Source organism: Pelobates fuscus, chromosome 5, assembly GCF_036172605.1.
Source record: "Pelobates fuscus isolate aPelFus1 chromosome 5, aPelFus1.pri, whole genome shotgun sequence".
Classification (NCBI taxonomy): Eukaryota; Metazoa; Chordata; class Amphibia; order Anura; family Pelobatidae; genus Pelobates; species Pelobates fuscus.
Window position 1 is genome coordinate 328627634 of NC_086321.1, and position 22849 is coordinate 328650482.

General features: G+C 41.1%; 2 protein-coding genes across 8 annotated transcripts in view; one reads left to right on the forward strand and one right to left on the reverse strand.

The window, feature by feature from the left end:
- SGK2 (serum/glucocorticoid regulated kinase 2) overlaps positions 1-22849 on the forward strand; it is a 538190-nt gene that overhangs the window by 93341 nt on the left and 422000 nt on the right. The gene's annotated exons all lie outside the window — the stretch shown is intronic.
- The window catches only part of EPB41L1 (erythrocyte membrane protein band 4.1 like 1), a 182480-nt gene that overhangs the window by 48013 nt on the left and 111618 nt on the right, over positions 1-22849 (reverse strand). For all 7 annotated transcript variants that reach the window (XM_063455685.1, XM_063455686.1, XM_063455683.1 and 4 more), the window contains 6 exons: positions 14080-14122; positions 13746-13821; positions 12620-12838; positions 712-799; positions 320-472; positions 76-173 (listed from right to left, as the gene is read on the reverse strand). In XM_063455685.1, coding sequence (XP_063311755.1) covers positions 76-173; positions 320-472; positions 712-799; positions 12620-12838; positions 13746-13821; positions 14080-14122 — 677 coding nt within the window. The remainder of the gene's footprint in view (positions 1-75; positions 174-319; positions 473-711; positions 800-12619; positions 12839-13745; positions 13822-14079; positions 14123-22849) is intronic.

Here is a 22849-nt window from a genome sequence, read left to right on the forward strand (position 1 = left end):
TGCTGCCCTTTATGTTATAACTAATCTGAACATAGCAGCCTCCCACAAGCATTGCATCGTGCTTACCATACCCACCTGAAGAAGGTGTGATGTTCTATGCAGACCTTCCATAGACGCTTTGCTGCTCTGTGATTTGGTAATTTGAACCCGATGGTGCTCTCAAATTGCTCATACTGAAACAAGAGAGAGCAAGACCCTTACAGCACAAATGAGAAACAGAAAAATAATCAGTCATCAAACATCATATACAAAAATCTGGCATTTGGAATATCTGATGGCCTCTTACAGTAATGGGTAAGATTCCATCCTTGTTTCTCACCTCTCCCGGTCGGATCTTGATGTAGAAATTGCTCCTCTTGTAAGAAATCTTTAGGATCTTTGGCCATGCAAAGCGATTTATCCTCAGCCGGTCTCTGTAGATTAGTAGTCCATTGGCACAGACACCCAGCATTATATCAATGCCTTCAGAGTCCTGTTGATGAAATGTTGGTACCAGTCAAGGCGTATAAGTTGGGAAGGAATGGAGATTAAATCTGGATGTGTAAAAGGGATCAAGCAGAATCAGTACTGTGGGTCAAGACATACACAGAAATGTCGCAATAGACCAAGTAAATCAGTGAGAGCCGAGTGTTAGAGGCACAGGTGAAGAAAGGGTACCAATACATATGATAAGAACATAAGAATCCTGAAACTCCACTCTCCATTCTATACCTTGGCATGGTGTAAATCCACTCCATACATCGACAGCTTCTTGGCATTTTCTAAAAAGTGAATCTCTGCTTCAGCTGGAGTCATCCCCCTGTTACACAGACAAAGATCCCTCTATGAAATACATACAATGATTGAAATCTCTTGAGCTTAACCACTGTCCATAAATCAGTGGGCTTTGTGCAATTTATAGCACAAGCACATACACATCAACAATCTGTCATTCATGGCCAAGACAGAAACAGACACCACTGTGACACAAATCACTCTGAAAGGTATCACAGTGCACTTTTCCAAATGTTGATGTTTCAATCTTGAAAAAAAAAAGTAACAGACAAAAACATTCTCACTAAACCGGGTATTGTACTAAATTGTAGAAAAATTGCTAAATTTAAAGAAACCTTCCAAGAACCATATTCACCATAGCACGCTGCGGTGACAATGGTGCCAAGAGTTCCCTGGTGTCCCCCAAGTTGTCAAACTGTTTTAGAATGTTTTGACTTCTTACCTGGAGTCTGAAAGGTGCCGCTGTCTGCCTCCTCACATACATCACGGAAAGACGGAAGCCCCTGCTCCTTCTGTTGGCTCCCTGAGCTGAGCCCTGGGCCAGTTCATTGACTGATATAATCAGCTAATCACTCTCAGCCAATGAGCTAAGCCACTCTAAAATGGTTTGACGGCGTACATGAGGGATGGCACAGTACTCCTGGCTCTAAAACAACTACAGTGAGCTGTTGTGGTTATGGTGCCTGGAGTGTTTCTTCAAGACAAAATTTTGGAAAAATTGGACAAGTTGGAAAAAGAGCTGAATTGGAGAATGTTCCCATTGTGTCTATTTTGGCCTACAATTACTGACATACTCTTTCTTTATTACTCTCATGACCCCTCACCCTCTAATTGTGTAAGCCAGATAGGCCTAATGCCATCATTATAAATATCTGTGATCATTTGCCAAGTTGCTCAGTGCCAAGTTTAACCACCACTTTATGCCAGTTGGTTTTGAACAGGCATTTTTTGTTGATTTCCTACTCTCTAGGTCAGTCTTACGCTCATGATATCGCTCCCTTTTCTATTAATTCTGAAAACATTATTATACTTACAGTTGTCTCTACATCTGTGTATAATTGATATGTTTCGCAATCCTTTCTTGCTGTGTTTACATGCAATATGTTACTAGATATCTACACGTATATATATAGATATATTATATAGAAACACCTAGTTCTCTGCTTTTGATAAAACAAGTAAAACGACATTCTCTGAAAATAATGCAAGCTCAGAAGCAAAGAGTTGAAAGAAAGCGGTAACTATGAATGCGATAAAAATAAAACCGTAGGGCATTTACAAAAGCTAGTTTATTTAATGTTTAAAATATAAAATAAAAATGCATAAAGATAGAAAAGAGAAGAGGGCCAACAAGTAGCCTGCATTTTCTGTTTTTCTACTTTTACATTCCCTTACAGCACGGGTGCCCAAATGGTAGATCCCAAGATGTTGCAGAACTACAACTTCCATGATGCTTTGCGTCTTTAGAATGCTTTTAGAATGACAAAGCATAATGTAAGTTGTTGTTTTAAAACATCTGGGATTCTACCTTTGGGCACCGATGCCTAAGCACAAGTGTGCCTGATGATTATCTGTAACATAAGCCAACAAATACTGAGTCTACATTTGAGACCAGACATTGATATAGAGGGGAAACAAATATTCCAATACAAAAGTTATTTTATTGCTGAGCTGTCACTCCTCTGGACGTGATAGTTCCTCATTCCTTCGCTGTAAACATTTACAGGATGAATAGAGTTATGTAGGTAAATACAAAAAAATGTTTCCGGTACATTCATGTTCAGGGCGACTGTGCTGCTGCCTAACGCCTCGGATGACAATGAAATGTCTAACGAGCACAGGTGCGCCTGGCAATTCCTTCAACAGCGCTGTTTGCATGCATGGTACCCTTGCGGTTCACTTACTTTAGATGATATGCCACGCAAATAAAAAATGCACAAAATAAAACTACTGAAAATGTAAAAAAAGAAAAGAAAAGAAATTGTGCAGCGATAGCCATTGGTTATTGCAAAGTCTGAGGAATGACAGTTCCACTTTAATTGTTTCCAATCAATTAATACTATACAGCATTATAAGTCATTACATGAGGCAGGCTTAGGTGTCCAAGTGTCCAGGAATCTTTCTTTCATTACATATCTACCTATTTTCAGTAGGGTATGATAACAGTAAATTAAAGGGATCCTCTAGACCCCTAAAGTACTTTAGCTTGCGGAAGTGCTTTATGTGTGAAGAGTGTGTCCTCTTTTTCATTTTACAAAAAGTGCAGGCTTCAATAGAAATTGACACTTTTATAAATTAAACAACCAGGCAACCGGTCCTATTACTATCTGGTTTGGTTAAAGGAACAATCCGTTTTCCTGGCACTGCAGGATCCCTCTCCCTCCTACTCCCCCAATCCCCAGTTGCTGAAGGGGTGAAAATCCCTTCAGTCACTTACCTGAGGCAGCGACGATATCCCTCGTCGCTGCCTCCTCCTCCGCGCCGCTCCTCCTACTGACTCCGTCGGCCGGTGGGCGAGACTGATCCCGCCCACCAGCCGAGGAGACCTAATGCGCATGCGCGGCATGCACATTCGTGCTCCTCATAGGAAAGCATTGAAAAAGAAAATCTTTGCTATAAATCAGGAAGTTCCCTCTAGTGGCTGTCTAGTAGACAGCCACTAGAGGTGGAGTTAACCCTGCAATGTAATTATTGCAGTTTATAAAAAAAACTGCAATAATTACACTTGCAGGGTTAAGGGTAGTGGGAGTTGGCACCCAGACCACTCCAATGGGCAGAAGTGGTCTGGGTGCCTGGAGTGTCCCTTTAACTCAGTGGAGCTAAACTCAATTGTCCAGATCACCTGCCCTGCAAAGACTTACCATTGAGCTGTATCAGTTTTAATTTTAGTGGCAAATCTCAATTTAGTCATAGTCTTTTGACTAAAAAGCCATTTTAGTTTTAGTCGTATTTTAGTCATCTGAACTGTTTTAGTTTTAAATAAAGAAATGTATCCCTGCCCTTGTTGGTGGGTCCAACTGATGGAACTCCTCAACACTGGCAGAGATTCACCTAGTTTGGACACTCCAGAGGTGTCCTGGGGCTTGACCCCTAAATAGAGAATAGTGAAAGAATTTTCGTTGCTTTCGCGTTTCGGTGCTTTCAGTAATGCACCTTCGTCAGGTGCATTACGAAGGTGCATTACTGAAAGCACCGAAACGCGCGTCGGGTTTCTCTTTCCTTTCACTTATTTTTTCACTAGGGCACTGTCACTATGTGTAGGTAACCAACAATCTAAGTATGGTTCTACACATAAGATCACTCTAATTTTCACTTTCCTTATTTTTCACCTCATCACACTGGACATGTTGCCTGGGAGCAGTTAATTATATTCTCTTAGACTTAGTACTACAGTCCTGCAAGCTGTTTCAATTCCCCCCCCGGTTCTTTTCATATAATATGGGTAAGATATACTGAGAGCCTTAGACATTACAAGTAGGTCTCATTGCAGTTATCTAGCCCTCATATGTGTGGGTATGCGTGCAGTTTTGAACTGTTGATTATTTGCAAGACTACTTTTTAATCCTGTTGGCTCTATGTAGATAATTCCACAGACGCTAGCTGTGGCCTATAGAGCTTTGCAACTAAGTCTGCTCCCAGCCTTAAGACCAGTGTTTCTAGTCAATACTTTACTTAGAAACTTGGAGCTAAGCTTATCTGCTGCCTGTAGCTATCAGAATTGGCCTTCCATGATTAAAGTCTAATATCTGTAGCTATCTCAAGACAAATCTATAAAGTACTCCATTGACCAAGATAATTTGAGGTGAGCCATTGTGGCGATATTTTTTACCCAATTCGGGTATTTGACCACCTATTTTGTTATTTTTGCTAAAGACTCTTTACGGTCCTATCATTAATTGATTTGGTAATCCCATCTTTCCTACTCCAGTACTTACTATAGACCTCCGGATCTGGTATCCAGATGGTCTAAGTAAATTTTTTCACTGTTTTAGTTTTAGTCGACTAAAATCTGACTAAAAGTTTTAGTCCACAAAATTAACACTGAACTGTATTGGGAATTGGACAACCACAGAAAGTCAGGGCGATGTTAGAAGGGGCGGGCTTGCAATGTTTTTCATGGTTCCCAAATAGAAAAAAAATGCATGCTCCCTCTTGGAGTATTTCTACTAAACATAGATTTTTTTATTGTTTTGCATTTGGGCAGTGGAGCGTCTCTTTAATCTTGAAAGGGACTAATATCTATGTTTCCTGCTGTTTTATTTATAATGCACAGACATTACCTTCAGCATTCTGCAATTGGTACTTTAATACACATTAAGGGTTGAAGACAACACAATAAATATTTAGAAAAACTGATGCAATTAAATTAGAGAACCTAAAATCTGGTGAGCATAACAATGTTTATACTAAGTGCAGCTTCAGATAGCACATGGCATTACAATATTAATAAGGAGTCTGTAAGATGTTAAAAGGCATACAAATAAAAGGCAATCGTGATGGAAAATTTACATCATGTATCCTTAAGGAGGTTTAAAAGCAAGACATAGCCACAAACTGTGAGTTCATAGATTGGGATTTTAAAGGGGAACTGTCGCTTATATACCATGTGTTTGTCCATCTCGGCTTCACTGTCAATCATTGTTATAAGCTCTGTCGTTTGTAACTGTCAGTAGGCATAGAGAGAGCGTAGCTAGAGGAGATTAAACAGAAACAAAAGTTCTGTTTCTCTTCCATCAATGTGTGCTCTGTCTGTGTCTGTGAACTGGACTGTGATTCCAACTGCTAAATCTTAATATATAATTTTAAAAAAAGAAGAAGAATCACATTAAAAATAAAAAGCTAACACAAGCGACAAGTGATGTTTAATGTTTTATTTAGTGGTAGAAATTCCAGACAAATTATGAAAACTTATAGCCATGGTCAGCTATACTATACACCAAGCAAAAAATTGTGGATAAGTCTGGATCTCTACATTTAATTATAGTTTTCAGACCTTGGAAAAACATATTCTATAAATATAGGGTATACGTAAACAAAATATACCAAATCCTGAGACGTGCCAGATCTCCTTTAAACAAGTCAACCATCCTCTAAATACCATTGCCCTCCCAAAATCCATCAAATACTCTACAAGAGAATAGGAGGGCACCCCACCAATGCGTTATGAGGGTATGAATTGGTATATTCATACGCCCTACGTGTTTTTCGTGTTAAATGAATATCCAAAGTGTTAAGCTTGCCAAACCTGGAAGAGATTTTAACATACTTCTTTTAGATAACTCTATATCCTCGACTCGATATCCTCGATGCTCATTTTTGGAATTTTGGACCAAAGTTGTGTGTTTTGATGTTCATGTTCCCAGCCACCCCCTCCTCCTACTGAACAGATTGTTACCAGGTACAACTGTTTCTCAGCCATTATATTCACTGTATGAAGACTCAATTGAAGCCATCATGTATAAATTATTCCTCCTCATTATTTAAATCAGCTCAGGGAATTTATTCCCGAACCTTTGAGCGCTGGTACAAAGAATATAGAGTCTATTTGTACTGAAATTCCTACACTTTTCATGTAAACCATATCCTGTCTGCATACTGTACAGTTGCAAGAAAAAGTATGTGAACCCTTTGGAATGATATGGATTTCTGCACAAATTGGTCATAAAATGTGATCTGATCATCATCTAAGTCACAACAATAGACAATCACAGTCTGCTTAAACTAATAACACACAAAGAATGAAATGTTGCCATGTTTTTATTGAACACACCATGTAAACATTCACAGTGCAGGTGGAAAAAGTATGTGAACCCTTGGATTTAATAACTGGTTGAACCTCCTTTGGCAGCAATAACTTCAACCAAACATTTCCTGTAGTTGCAGATCAGACGTAATTCTTGACCATTCCTCTTTACAGAACTGTTTCAGTTCAGCAATATTCTTGAGATGTCTGGTGTAAATCGCTTTCTTGAGGTCATGCCATAGCATCTCAATCGGGTTGAGGTCAGGACTCTGACTGGGCCACTTCAGAAGGCGTATTTTCTTCTGTTTAAGCCATTCTGTTGTTGATTTACTTCTATGCTTTAGGTCATTGTCCAGTTGCAACACCCATTTTCTGTTGAGCTTCAGCTGGTAGACAGATGGCCTTAAGTCTTCCTGCAAAATGTCTTGATAAACTTGGGAATTTATTTTTCCTTCGATGATAGCAATCCGTCCAGGCCCTGATGCAGCAAAGCAGCCTCAAACCATGATGTCCCCACCACCATACTTCACAGTTGGGATGAGGTTTTGATGATGGTGTGCTGTGCCTCTTTTTCGCCACACATAGTGTTGTGTGTTTCTTCCAAACAACTGAACTTTGGTTTCATCTGTCCACAGAATATTTTGCCAGTACTGCTGTGGAACATCCAGGTGCTCTTGTGCAAACTGTACACGTGCAGCAATGTTTTGTTTGGACAGCAGTGGCTTCCTCTGTGGTATCCTCCCATGAAATCCATTCTTGTTTAGTGTTTTACGTATTGTAGATTTGCTAACAGGGATGTTAGCATTTGCCAGTGACTTTTGTAAGTCTTTAGCTGACACTCTAGGATTCTTCTTCACCTCACTGAGCAGTCTGCGCTGTGCTCTTGCAGTCATCTTTACAGGACGGCCACTCCTAGGGAGAGTAGCAGCAGTGCTGAACTTTCTCCATTTATAGACAATTTGTCTTACTGTGGACTGATGAACAGCAAGGCTTTTGGAGATACTTTTATAACCCTTTCCAGCTTTATGCAAGTCAACAATTCTTAATCGTAGGTCTTCTGAGAGCTCTTTTGTGCGAGGCATCATTCACATCAGGCAATGCTTCTTGTGAAAAGCAAACCCAGAACTGGTGTGTGTTTTTTATAGGGCAGGGCAGCTGTAACCAACACCTCCAATCTCATCTCATTGATTGGACTCCAGTTGGCTGACATCTCACTCCAATTAGCTCTTGGAGATGTCATTGGTCTATGGGGTTCACATACTATTTCCACCTGCACTGTGAATGTTTACATGGTGTGTTCAATAAAAACATGGCAACATTTCATTCTTTGTGTGTTATTAGTTTAAGCAGACTGTGATTGTCTATTGTTGTGACTTAGATGATGATCAGATCACATTTTATGACCAATGTGTGCAGAAATCCATATCATTCCAAAGGGTTCACATACTTTTTCTTGCAACTGTATATATTCACCTTATTAATGGTAAAATGATCTTCAACATTTTGAAGCACATCACCAGACAACAGCCCTGTTTGATAGTCTTGTCACGCTGTAATGACAGATTTTTTAATAATTTCCCTTCTGATTAACCTTTTTCCTTAATTTGGTTTCTATGAATTAAAAAAAAAAACATTGTAAGAGCGTCAAAATACCTAAAAGTGACCCAGATGATTATAAAGATATATGTCTCTGAAAAGTTCTCTCCACTTCTCATTAAAGCAGTGGGCAGTGACATCAATCTGATGACACTGAATAGTGCAAACAGTGGGGAGTTAGCAGCCAGCCCATCTGCACAGTATTTGTATGTGAATTAGGAACTACTTAGCCTCCTGTATCACAATCAGTCAATTATCCCACGTCTAATTCAGTAACATGAATGAGTGTATCTGGTAGGACTGAATGCAACAGTAAAAGAGTACAGAGTATCTGTAACTACTGACCCCACACAGTGTGACGTCAATGCAAGAACTTGCATATAATGCAGTAGAGAACTTAGTAAGTCACTATCTATAATACACAAAATACTGTATATAATATAAGCAAGTCTCCAAATTTTCACTCACTCACTAGTCATGGGTGAGAAATAATTTAGCCCATGCGAGTAAAAATGTCACCCTGGCATGTAGAAATACACCCCTGGTGAGTGTGCCACGGACACTCAAAGCCTATCTGTAAGAACAGGACTTGAAATTTTGACACCAAGTAAATAAATGGGTTTTACATTGTTTTTGATTTAATACATTTTATGACGCACATGTAGCCCGCCCTGCACTTATTTTTATCATTTTTATATTAAATGAACATCCAGGAAATAAACAAAAACATCCAATATCGTCATTATACAGCAGCGTCACAATAAGGATGTCAAGTACCAATTTAAAAGTAAAGCACGCTAAATTAAACAATTGAGATGGGGGTAGAAGAAGGGAAAGGTTCGCCTGTGGAACCCTTAGGGCTTTTTTCTTTTCACTTTTATATACAGAATAATGAGACTAGCTCTCATATTTTGTGGAAGATTATGCCTGTCCACCTGTCAACAGGATCAAAGGGCTCAACCCGCAGAAGAAGGTGACTATCCCTAAGCCTAACCAGCACAACATATGCCCATGGGCCAAAACAGCTTATAGTGTGTTACCCAGTGTATTTTTGCTTCTGTACGTCATATGTTCTTCTGCAAACTTTATGCCTTGACATGCATACATTCAAAAAGAAAAACATATTTACTTGTAATGTAGATCATAACCGAAGGTAGGCTCAATGAAACATTTACACTTTGATGATGGAAAAAATAACTGGTTTAATCAATGAGAAATTCACATCTTACAAATCCTATGACAGAGTGACATCTTCCAGTTAATTTGAGCAGAGTGCCTTTGTGAAGACAATGTGGCTTAGTCATTAAACTAGTTGTGGTAAACTGGTAACATAAAATTCAAAATATATGCCAAAATAACTGTGCTGGAGTTAAAAATCTCCAAATATAGCCTCAGAGTAATATTTTTGGATAAGCTTTTAAAATTATTTAATATTTTTGGATATAAAATTATTGTTTTTAGCATACAAAAATATCGAATATATAAGATATATAAATATATATATATAATACACAAGATCCAGCACACTCACTTATCCACTAAACAGGATTGCTGACAGACTTTATTAGTTTTTTAAAAACACCTAATCTAGGCAAAAAATAATGGGGGTTTAGTTACATTATATGATCATACATTGCATAAGCCTGCCACAACATCAATACAATGCAATGTATGATCATATAATGTAACTAAACCTCCATATTTTTTGCCTAGATTAGGTGTTTTAAAAAAAACCTAATAAAATCTGTCATCATTGAAGTTGCTGTTTAGTGGATAGGTGAGTGCGCTGGATCTTGTATATTGTTTAAATTGGCCCCAAGCAGCACCCCATTTATGCATGTTCAGGTGAGTGCAGCCCCTTGGTTATAAATAAATATATAATATTAAAATATTAAATAATATGAACAGTTTATCCAAAGATATTAAATTTTTAACTTTTCTCACTAAATATTAAAGTTCCAAACAAGTATATGGGGACTGTCACACACAAAGATAGGGACGGACCCATCAAGGTTCCAAAGCACATGTAGACTTAGAAACTTTATTGCAAGTCACACTAAGTGACAGTCATTGTATCACTAGCACTAATAATGCTAGGGAATACAGTCAATGCTATCCAGTGATGGTAGTCCATGTGTCACTTTAATATCCCTTCCGGGGAGCACCACCTGAGCTTGGTGTCCATCCATAATGTCACAAGCACACAGAGAAACATCTTCCAGTTTTTAGTTTGTTTATCTTGTGTTATCATAGCTGGGTTTTTAAAACACAGCCACACTTCTACTTATAAAGTTAAATATTTACATAGAATGCTTTTACAGACCAAGACATTAGGTCATTCATTTTATTAGGCGAGTAGTGGCCAACCGCTTCCTTCATCAATCAAGTCAAGATAATGGAAATGTTCCCAGAAGGCGTCAACCAAGAAGAATGCATCATCACATAGACATCGAGCTTCATGTGATCAGTGCAGTTGGAAAAAAAAAAATCATCTTAACTTTACGTATGTTTTGCACTTTTGCATATAAGTACATGAGTGATGCTCCTGAATCACAAATTGACATCACTACAGAATTTTCATAGCAATCACCTGTGCTTAGCTCACAGAGAGGCAGCTCCAAATTTAGGGCAAACTGGTTTGGAGCTAGTTGGTCCTCAAGGGATGGACAGTCTGGGCGAATAACCAACAAATAATCTGTTTTGGAATATAATTGTTAAAAGTGCAGTCAACGCACCATAACTGCTACATGCCATGTGTCATTGTTGTGGTTATAGTGCCATCCCGGTCTTTGGCGAATCTACGTTTGAATTGTCTGTGGTCTGGTACCCGTTTGTCTATTGTTAATGTGGAAGTTGCATTTCTACATCAGTGACATAGATTTTGCAAATATTTAGATGCCTGTAATAGTTCCCCTTACAATAATAACAACTTACAATAATAACAACTTGCTTCACAGTTTTCTTACTGGGATAGGAACTACTGTAAAATTAATAATTAACCATTTATCAGGTAAGACTACAAAGGTTCCCTGATCTCCGCCTGGTCCTGGCAGAAAACCTGTTTGGGGTGCTTTGGTATCAGTGACAATTTTGTTGAGGGGAGGGGATAAACCAGAAATATTGCTCTGCACACGGAAAAAAAATGTGCAGTGAGGGGTTACATTTCCTAATAAATAGCAAAAAAAAAAAAATACAAGAAAAATCTATATTAGTATGCATATGTGCGTTTCTGAATCTCCAAGTGCCTACAGTGCATTAGGAAGCAGCTTTTAAACAGCAGAATGGATTGAAATCCTTTATGTGGGGGGAGAGGGGAGCTACAGACAACAAACTCAAAATACTTCATGCACCCTCGGGGGTCCTACTGATGAGTAAAGAGTTATCAGAGGCTTATAAACAGCGACTGGAAGATTCTGGCAGTCTCGAATTAAAATGTAAATGTGAGTCACTTGCAGACTGCATGATAATTAAATCAATGCCAGCTACGGCTGCCCACATCTACATGCCCTGCTAGAGGATGGTTAAATGACCTATTTTTAGAAAGCAATGAGTTTTAAAGCCGTACAACTATATGCATACAGGAAAACAATGCTTAGAGGAAACATGTAATTTATCAGTGGAGTGAGATTTCAGTCTATATGTGAATCCCAGAGCTGTTCTTCCAAAATGCACTGACAGAGAAGAATTTTAGAAAACAGACCGACTTTATAAGTACGGTAAACAGATCATGAATCTTTGTACGTTGTCCCTTAGAGTAAGTCATGTGCATGACACCATAACAAAAACACTACGGTATAGTCCACCTATGCTGGAACACTCAGTTCACACAATATTCACCTGTCACATAGGACGAGGAACATTAGGTCAAGAAGTATCCATTTGGCAGGTCCCCCTGCTAGGTCTCTTGGGTTTAGGGCTAGAAACCCCCATTTATACGCTAACCTGTTTCATGAGACCCATGTTAGAACAGCTATAGAACTGGGAACCATTAATAACATTTTTTGGAGACACTGGCTACCTCAAGGTTTCTCGAATCCTGAACTTGGAATAGCAACATTAAGGGCAAATTTTGCTCTTTCAGTAATCAATATTCATGCCTTTTCTCTAGCACCCAAATACTTTTTTCCTTTAGCGTTTAACTACCTTACTATATTTTCATTGTTACACAACCAGCACTTATCCCCTAATAAGGAAACATTTATGATGTTGGATTTTAAGCAAACGCCAACCTTGAGCACTGGGTGAAGTAGTCCTGCATATTGGGAGTGGTATTCTTTGGCAGCTAAAGAGCTGAAAGTTGTTTAAAGGGAAACTATAAGAAACTTACCAACACAGCTTCCTTAGCACTGTCCACTAATTTAATATCAAAACTTTTAAGAATGGTTAGAGATAAACGGGGGCATTTTCCAGCAAAGAAGGACTGTCCCCACCTTGGTCACATTTATAAAGTGGAATAATAGTTTTGCATTATCTCTATGGTGTCACCAACTCTTCGTCCTTCGTTACCTGTATGTTTTGTGGAGCTCCATCACTCTCTCTTCCAGCTCTCGCGTTTGGTTTGGGGAGAAGCGCAGTTCACTCACGTAGTTACCATGATTCTCCTCGGGGTCAAAATCTCCGAGCTCAGCCTGTACTGTGTATGACCCAAGTAGGGCATGAGTGACAAAAGAGCAGGGAAGTCGCCCACTGATGATGTCAGCTCTCAGTTGCAGACATAAGTAATACCTGCAGGAAAAAGCATGCATTAAATTGGTTCATGTTAGCCTAAAGACATGATTAGCTGTATTTTTTCATCATAATTAGCCGTATTTTTCCAAGTCCAAGTTTGAATAATTTATGTATAATCATAAAAACATGTTTTGCAGTATTCTGCATGTTAACCCGGCCTCCTCTGCCCCACCTCCTCCATTCTAAAACACTTCCTTCCTGATTCCTGTACATACATATGTACTGGTCCTTTTCTGCCCCTTCTTTCTAGGCCTACATAAGTCATCATAAAAGTCTATGGGAATTTTGTAGGTAAATCATTTGTAGATAAATCGTTTTTACTAACAGTATTAAATTATTTCGAAAATCTTATTAAATTAAGGGCATAGTTGTTTGTGTCGTCAGGAGGCAAATCAAAGTTCTCAGGGAGTTGGAATTCTGCTATCAGCTTTAACCCCTTAAGGACCAAACTTCTGGAATAAAAGGGAATCATGACATGTCACACATGTGTCCTTAAGGGGTTAAAGGGACACTATAGTCACCTGAACAACTTTAGCTTAATGAAGCTGTTTTGGTGTATAGATCATGCACCGGCAGTCTCAGTGCTCAATCCTCTGCCATTTAGGAGTTAAAATGGATTGACACGGAACCAAGGAATTGCACCAGCACCATAACTACTACAGACTGATTTTCAGCTTTTTTCACATTCCACACTAACGAAGTGATGCTAAGAGGGAGCTGGAAAGTGACAGTTATGTCACCAATGGCACAGATCTGTATATATGTATATAATACCATAATATAACTATATATATATATATATATATATATATATATATATATATATATATACAAAATATACACCATCTCAAACCCACCCTGTTCTTGTTTTACACCCACAAGCACTTTGGATCCCAATAAGTACCTTGTAATGTCTTCGGTGAGCTGAGCAGGATCTGGGGGGTAAAACTTTACTGTGAAACCAAATGTCCAGGGACCACCTGTATGGTAAGAAAATGGGGAGGCAGAGAGGAGGGCAGGAGGGGTAACGAAAGGAGTGAAAAACAGGTTCATGAGTTTGAGTGTGGAGAAATAAAGAAAGGAAAGGAAGTACTGTGAAGTTTTGTGATTAGGGATAGAAAGTGTATGATGAATTTGTGAAGCTCTGGAAGTAAAGAAAAAGCAATAAGGTAAAAACAAATAAAAAATGAGGAGAAATAAAAATGAAAACGCAGATACAGCGAGACTCACACACTCACTTCTGATCTGTTTTTTTATTTCCTTGGAGGGATCCAGCCAGTTCTATAACACAAAAAGGAGTGAGTTTAGTAATAAGGTATCAAATAGTCACTTTGGGGATCATGATATTAGATCCAGTATCTCTACATGAAATGCTAGTCCGGAAATAGTGTTAGGTATTGGTTGTTTTATTAAAAAAATATATCCAAATAATCTGGACATGTTTAGTTGTTTAGTTGGCAATCTCCAAATAATGGCTTCTTCATCTAAAACTATAGACTGTAAGCTCGTTTGAGTAGGGTCCTCTTCAAACTATTGTTTCTGTACGTTTTCTTGTAATTGTCCTATTTATAGTTAAATCCCCCCCTCTTATAATATTGTAAAGCGCTACGGAATCTATTGGCGCTATATAAATGGCAATAATAATAATATGTTTTTTGTTGTTTTTCTTACTAAAGTGAACTGAAAGCCTGGAATTTAAAGTGAATTTCAATTGAAGGCTAAAATAACCGAACTGCTAGCATAGCTAACACTGAGAATCTACACATCAAGCACAGACACACACAGCCACCTTACACAATCAGCCAAGACATACACATCACACATATTGCACACAGTTTTCACACTTAACAGAAGAAATTTCCACCCGTGAGAATGGGTCCAAACAATTGGGACCGTCTCGTTGGTGGAAATATACACCTTGATGGACACTCCAGAGATGTCCTGGGGCTTAACCCCTATGTATAGAAAAAACCAATGGAATACTCAAAGAGCTGGAAAGAACCAGACTGGTTGAGTATGTTTGCTGGAAATCAAAGGAAACTATAAATATAATAGCTGTGTAATCTGAAGAAATAGTAATAGTGTGGATAAATAGAATAAATTGAATCACATCTAATACAAAGTGCAATCTTGCCTTAGTGGCTCACCTCTATAAATGCCTCTCTAGGGATACCCTTCTCCTACTATATGCACCACATGCAACTGGCTAGTGACTTTATTAGGGCTATGTGAACGGTCAAGTCCAGTGGCTTATGGGTATGTCCAGTAGGTAATAGTCATACAACTGACATGGGTGTCCAGGCTGTGGTCACACTGTGTGCCCTACGTGGAGTAACTTGGGCTACTACTAGTCCCAGTGTGATATAATAGTCACACTATGATCCCCACGTAGTATAAAAGGTAACTTAGACTATTATTAAACTCAGCGTGATGAATATCCTGTAAATGAATGGACTATATCATACTGAGTTCCCCCGACAGATGAATAAGGGACAGCATGTGTTTACTGGCTGTGGAATGAATGTCAATCCACTGGAGAGGACTGTTTGGTCCCTCACAAATCTAGTGCCAGGTGGTTGTAACTCTAATGGGTAGAGGTTACATGCAAAAAACAAACAAACAACAAAAGTTATTAGGCATGCTAAATTCAGTCCCATATATCGTCAAAGGGAAATAACCTTAGACCGGCACATACATAATGACCGCCAGATGAGAGAGAGAGGTGAAAAATGAATGAAGACTTAAGGTGCCTCTATGTGCAGAACCATACTTAGAATGTTGGTTGCCTGCACATAGTGATAGATAACCTAGTGAGTAAAAGAGTGAGGAAGAAATGAGCCCAGATGAGCCCGACGAGCGTTTCGGTGCTGAGATGCACCTTCGTCAGGGGCTGACTGGAGACTGAGTCTCAGTCTCCTTTTACATGAATTAAGGTCCCGGTATCGCTAGCTCTGTCCAATCAGAAAGCTACTGTCGTGCGCATTCGGGTTCCCGATCGTCATGTGATCATTATGCTAATCCTAGCTGTCACTCATAGTGTTGGTGCTCTGAGAGCTGTTTAACCCGCTAGGTGCTGAAAGAGTTCGTGCACGCCCTTGGATACAAGGTAGCTGTGGGGTTTAATCCAGCTGTACAGCCCAGAGACAGTATATCCATTATCCGAGGTAAACACGGCTTTCGTTAACCCTCTACGTGCCTCTTAAGCTGTAGCTGCGGCCTCTTGTATGTTGGTAAGCCCTTTAGACCGTTTAAGAAACGAATTCTCGAACATGTGAATTCAGTGAACCCCTCTAGACACATAGATACGGTCATCTCTAGACACCTTAAATTGAGACATGACGGCACAGCACAGGGCCTACGCTTTAATGGTATCGAAAAAATTAAACTGGGTCCTAGAAAGGGAGATATAGACAGTAAACTACTCCAAAGGGAGAGTTACTGGATCTTTACACTGAAAACCCTCTCCCCATTGGGTCTAAATGAAGGATTCTCGTATACCTCCTTTATATGAACATACCTCATATCACTTGTCTACCAACATGAGCCACCTGTGTCACGTTATTCTGACACTCAGGCTCTGCTACGTAGTGGTAATCAAGGCAATCTCTGAGGTTATCCACAACCACAATCACTATGATCTGGGCTACATTCCCCTCTTAGCCTAGTCGGTAGACTCCATACATGTTCAAGCACGCTCTATCAACAAACACATTAAAGCATTATGTGTAACTGTATATTTTGTAAATATGTATATAGAATAATTCTTCCTTTCCTTTTTAAACCGTATCTCCTAGTGTCCAATGAACATCTGTCCCAATATATATAACATTCCGCTTTACCCCTTATTCATACCACAACCTAACCATGCGGTGGATGTATAGAACCGCTATCCACAATGTGATTAGGACTATGCACTGTCCTTAGGATCTGAAACTGTAGCGGTACTTACCTTATCCGGGGGCCGGACGCGGTCCTCTCTTCAAGCCGCGCGCGGTCCTGCGGCTGCACGAGCCGCGCGCGGCTCATCCGACTGTTCAGACAGGAAGGCGGGCAGTGACCGCGAGAAGCGGTCACGTGTCCCGCCTGCAGCTAAGAGCGCGCCGCGAATCTCGGGCGCGCTCTTAAAGAGACAGTGGGAGCCTAAATTGCAAAAAGGCTCCCATTGGCTCCTGTCATGCCAATCACCCCATACACTTACCTGTTGGGGGAGTGGAAGTGACAGGAGCCAATCACATTAGTTTGAAGGCTACTTATACTTACCCTTTTCCCTTAGTTCGTTGCCCTATCGTGGTTTCTGCTACAGTTCCCTTTAGTGCTTGTTGTGTTCAGTTGTGTTTCTCCGTATTTGACCTTGGCTTTGTATTCTGACTTCGTTTTCGCTTTATCCTATTCTGTACTGTTTGCCGGCTTGCTGATTCCTGTGTACCAGTCCCCGGCTAGTTTTCGTTTACGCTGTCTCTTTGTGCCCTTGACCTCGGATCGTTCCTGACTCTGTTTTATCCTATTACGTCGAGTCCGGCCACTCTAAGGTCCGGTAGACGTATCTCTCCTCTGTACTGTCTTCTGTTAGGCTGGATCCTGCGTGTAGGGGTATATACTCGTTACATTACGATAGGGCCATGGACCCCGCAGATTTAGCTCAACAGATGGCGACCCATGAGGCTAGATTTGTAGAGCAGGATCACCGTATGGATCAAATAGCTCAGGCTCTGCAGACGCTCTTAGCTAGAACCATTCCAGCAACCGCACCTAACCCTCCTGCACCCCTGCTTCCTGAAGCATCGACTATGCCTAACGCTACAGCACATTTAACGCCTCCTCCTAGGTATGGAGGGGATTCTAAGACATGCAGAGGGTTCATTAACCAAATAGAGTTTCATTTTGAAATGTATCCACGTTCATTTCCCACAGAGAGGTCTAAAGTTGGGTTCTTTATGCACCAACTTACCGACAAAGCACTTGAATGGGCAAACCCTATTTGGGAGGCTAATGGACCTATGGTGCATAACTTTCACAGTTTCCTAACAGCTTTTCGCAGAACTTTTGATACTATGAAAAGGTCTAAGAATGCCGCTAGAGCATTAATGAGGGTTAAACAGGGTTCTAGGTCTGTGGCTGATTACGCTATACAGTTTCGTACCCTTGCCTCACAGGTCGATTGGACCAATAATGGGTTAACTACGGCCTTCATGGAAGGTTTATCAGACTCTATATTGGATGAGGTAGCAGCTAAGGAGCTTCCTATTGCCTTAGAGGACCTTATTGACTACCTCATCGATATAGATAATAGGATTCGTGACAGGCTCTATACTAAGAACAGGAATAGACGTTTTGTTACACCTATTCAACCCAGAGTTAATATACCGGAGAGTGTTAAAGTATCTGAAGAGGAACCTATGCAATTAGGGGTTGCCAAACTCTCAGATACTGAGAAATTACATAGGAGAAGGGAGGGACTCTGCCTATATTGTGGTAAGAGAGACCATATGGTAAAGGAGTGTCCTCTGCTCCCGGAAAACTCTCGCACCTAAGACCTTATAGGGGACTGGCCTTGGGTGTGATTTCTAAGTCTCCTACATTGCCTCCTAACCGACTGCTTCTCCCTGTTTCTTTACATATGGGAGAGAGTTGTATAGTTGAAAACATAGACGCCCTGGTTGATTCTGGGGCAGCCGAGAACTTTATAGACTCTGGTTTTGTAAAGAGAAACAATATTCCCATCAGAGAGAAGGAGATACCCTTGGCCGTTGAGGCCATAGATGGTAGACCATTGATATCTCCTGTTGTTACTCACGAGACTGCACCGCTACACATGTACACAGGGGTTCTACACTATGAAACCATTCGGTTCCAGGTCATCACCTCTCCCTCTTCACAGTTGGTGTTAGGGTATCCATGGTTACGTGCCCACAATCCCATTTTTGACTGGGAGACAGGGCAGATAAAATCATGGAGTGAAGCCTGCCATGAGTCATGTACTATTGAAGTCACGCCTGTGAATTCTATTAACGTTCCTACTGTTCCTCCTTTATCTACGACAATACCCTCTCAGTATTTAACTTTAAAGACTGTCTTTGATAAAAGAGAGGCTGACAAATTACCGCCTCACAGACCCTACGATTGTGCTATTGATTTGTTGCCTGGTACTATACCTCCTAAGGGCAGGGTGTACCCCCTATCGGTTCAAGAAAACAGTGTCATGGAGGAGTACATTAAAGAGTCATTAGACAAGGGATTTATTAGAAGATCCTCTTCTCCGGCTGGAGCGGGGTTCTTCTTTGTATCAAAGAAAGAAGGTGATTTAAGACCTTGCATTGATTATAGAGGTCTTAACAAGATCACCATCAAAAATGCTTACCCTATACCTCTAATAACAGAATTGTTTGACAGGCTCAAACATGCTACGGTATTCACCAAATTAGATCTTAGAGGAGCATACAATTTGATACGTATTAAAAAGGACCACGAATGGAAGACAGCCTTTAACACTCGGTCAGGTCATTATGAGTATACCGTCATGCCATTTGGGCTTTGCAATGCCCCAGCAGTGTTCCAAGAATTTATTAATGATGTCTTAAGGGACTTTATTCACTCATTTGTTATTGTGTACTTGGATGACATTTTAATATATTCTACTGACATTCACGCTCATCACAGACATGTTACAACAGTTCTGAAGACCCTTCTTGCTAATGGTCTTTATTGCAAATTAGAAAAATGTCTATTCGACCAGTCCGAGGTCCAGTTTTTAGGGTATTTGATTTCCGCCGAGGGTTTTCGGATGGATCCCCAGAAGCTCGCTGCAGTCATAGAATGGCCTCTGCCGCAAGGTCTGAAAGCCATCCAGCGTTTTCTGGGTTTCTCTAATTATTATAGACGTTTTATCAAAGGTTTTTCGTCTATAGTAGCGCCTATTACTCGTATGACTAAAAAGGATGGCAATACACGTGTCTGGTCTACTGAGGCACTTCAGGCTTTTGACTTTCTTAAAACTACGTTCGCCTCTGCCCCTATTTTACAGCATCCTGTCCCCTCATTGCCATATATACTTGAGGTTGATGCTTCCGATATAGGGGTAGGTGCTGTCTTATCCCAAAGAGAGTCTCCTGACAAGCCATTGCATCCTTGTGGCTTCTTTTCTAAACAAATGTCCAAGGCAGAGAGGAATTATGATGTGGGTAATCGCGAACTCCTTGCTATCATTTTAGCACTCAAAGAATGGAGACATTTGCTAGAAGGAACTAAGGATCCTATTCTCATATTTACAGATCATAAGAACCTATCCTACCTTAGCGAAGCTAAAAGATTGTCTTCAAGGCAGGCTAGGTGGTCACTGTTCTTGTCTCATTTTAATTATATAATCACCTATAGGCCAGGTGACCGGAACACCAAAGCGGACGCTCTGTCCAGACAATTCGAGACTATTGACAAACAGGAGATTGATGTCACTCCTGTCATTCCCCCAGACAGGATAATAGCAACTACTATATTGTCTATTTCCTCGTCCCTCTTGCAGGCCATACAAGCGAAACAAGGCATGGCACCCAGCGAGAGGCCTAATGATAAATTGTTCGTTGACATTCCCGAGAGACGGGATATTCTGTCACTTTATCACGATACTAAGACTGCTGGACATCCTGGTATTTCCAAAACAGTGTCAGCCGTTTCTCGGTATTTCTGGTGGGATACCTTACGTAAGGATGTTACTGACTATATAAGTGCTTGTACTACTTGTGCATGTATGAAAACCTCTCGTAGAGTTCCTTGTGGGCTGTTGCATCCATTGCCCGTTCCCGAGAGACCTTGGTCTAATCTATCAATGGATTTTATTGTTGAATTACCCCCTTCGAATGGTAACACAGTCATCCTAATGATAGTAGATCGGTTTTCCAAAATGGCTCACTTTGTGTCTCTTCGCAAGTTGCCCACTTCCAAGGAATTGGCTCTTATCTTCGCTAGAGAAGTGTTTCGATTACATGGTATTCCCTTATCTATTGTATCCGATAGGGGTAGCCAATTTATTTCCAGGTTCTGGAAAGCCTTTTGTTCGGAGATGGGTATTTCCCTCTCATTTTCTTCCGCTTACCATCCCCAGTCTAATGGAGCTGCTGAACGTGCCAACCAGTCTCTTGAGCAGTACCTCCGTTGTTTTGTGTCTCACCATCAGGACAATTGGTCTGACCTGCTTCCTTGGGCTGAATTTGCTCGGAATAATGCCACTCATGATTCTTCCGGCAAAAGCCCTTTTTACGTTGTCTATGGCCAGCATCCCGTTGTTCTTCCGGCTGCATTCTCCTCTCAGGGCATGCCAGTTCTGGATGAGCATTTGGCTGGTTTGCGTAATACTTGGGAGCAGGTTCAGCGTTCTTTGGTGGACTCTGCTGCCCGCCAGAAGGCTCAGGCTGACAAGCATCGCAGAGCGGCTCCTTCCTATGTTGTGGGGGACAGGGTTTTGCTTTCCACACGGAATATTCGCCTACGGGTGCCTTCTATGAAATTGGCTCCCCGCTTCATTGGTCCTTATCGCATTATACATAAGGTTAATCCCGTTTCTTATGCCTTGGGTCTGCCTAAGAATCTGCGTATACCCAATGTATTTCACACCTCTTTGTTGAAGCCTTACGTACGCAACCGCTATACCCGGCATACTCCCCCTCCCCCTCCTGTCTCTGTGGAGGGTCATGAGGAGTTCGAAGTATCTGCTGTTATTGACTCTCGTTTTCTTAGGGGTCGGCTTCAGTACTTGGTACATTGGAAGGGTTATGGGCCTGAGGAGCGCAGTTGGATTTCTGCGGATGCTGTTCATGCTCCCCGCCTTGTACGTTCTTTCCATTCGCGTTTTCCTGCCAGGCCTGGTCCTGCCCGCCCGGAGGGCGTGTCCTCAGGGGGGGGTACTGTAGCGGTACTTACCTTATCCGGGGGCCGGACGCGGTCCTCTCTTCAAGCCGCGCGCGGTCCTGCGGCTGCACGAGCCGCGCGCGGCTCATCCGACTGTTCAGACAGGAAGGCGGGCAGTGACCGCGAGAAGCGGTCACGTGTCCCGCCTGCAGCTAAGAGCGCGCCGCGAATCTCGGGCGCGCTCTTAAAGAGACAGTGGGAGCCTAAATTGCAAAAAGGCTCCCATTGGCTCCTGTCATGCCAATCACCCCATACACTTACCTGTTGGGGGAGTGGAAGTGACAGGAGCCAATCACATTAGTTTGAAGGCTACTTATACTTACCCTTTTCCCTTAGTTTGTTGCCCTATCGTGGTTTCTGCTACAGTTCCCTTTAGTGCTTGTTGTGTTCAGTTGTGTTTCTCCGTATTTGACCTTGGCTTTGTATTCTGACTTCGTTTTCGCTTTATCCTATTCTGTACTGTTTGCCGGCTTGCTGATTCCTGTGTACCAGTCCCCGGCTAGTTTTCGTTTACGCTGTCTCTTTGTGCCCTTGACCTCGGATCGTTCCTGACTCTGCTTTATCCTATTACGTCGAGTCCGGCCACTCTAAGGTCCGGTAGACGTATCTCTCCTCTGTACTGTCTTCTGTTAGGCTGGATCCTGCGTGTAGGGGTATATACTCGTTACAGAAACATAATACATATCAGCCCTGGGTCTATACCTGACGGCGGATACTTGAAGATCCTGAAGCTGTAGATCCACTATTTACGGATCTACATACTCTAACAATTCTAGGTGCTAGACTATACGGTATGAGCTAGACTATAGCCATACTAAGATAGGGGCTTCTAGTCCCATACTGATCATACATTATGATGCAGAACCACTTCTATCAGTACCAGAAGAGCTATAATAAACCCGTATTCGACCATAAGTCGAACAGAGACATTCCAATTGGGATACCTATATTACCACACTGTTAACCAGAATAGATACATTCTAACCGGGCCATCTTGTAAACCCCGGAATACGATGTAACACTGGGTACTTTATTTCAGATTACGGTACCCATATTAGACTTTCACGGTGGACAATACCTCCAAGGACGGGCTCGGGAACGAACTAGTTC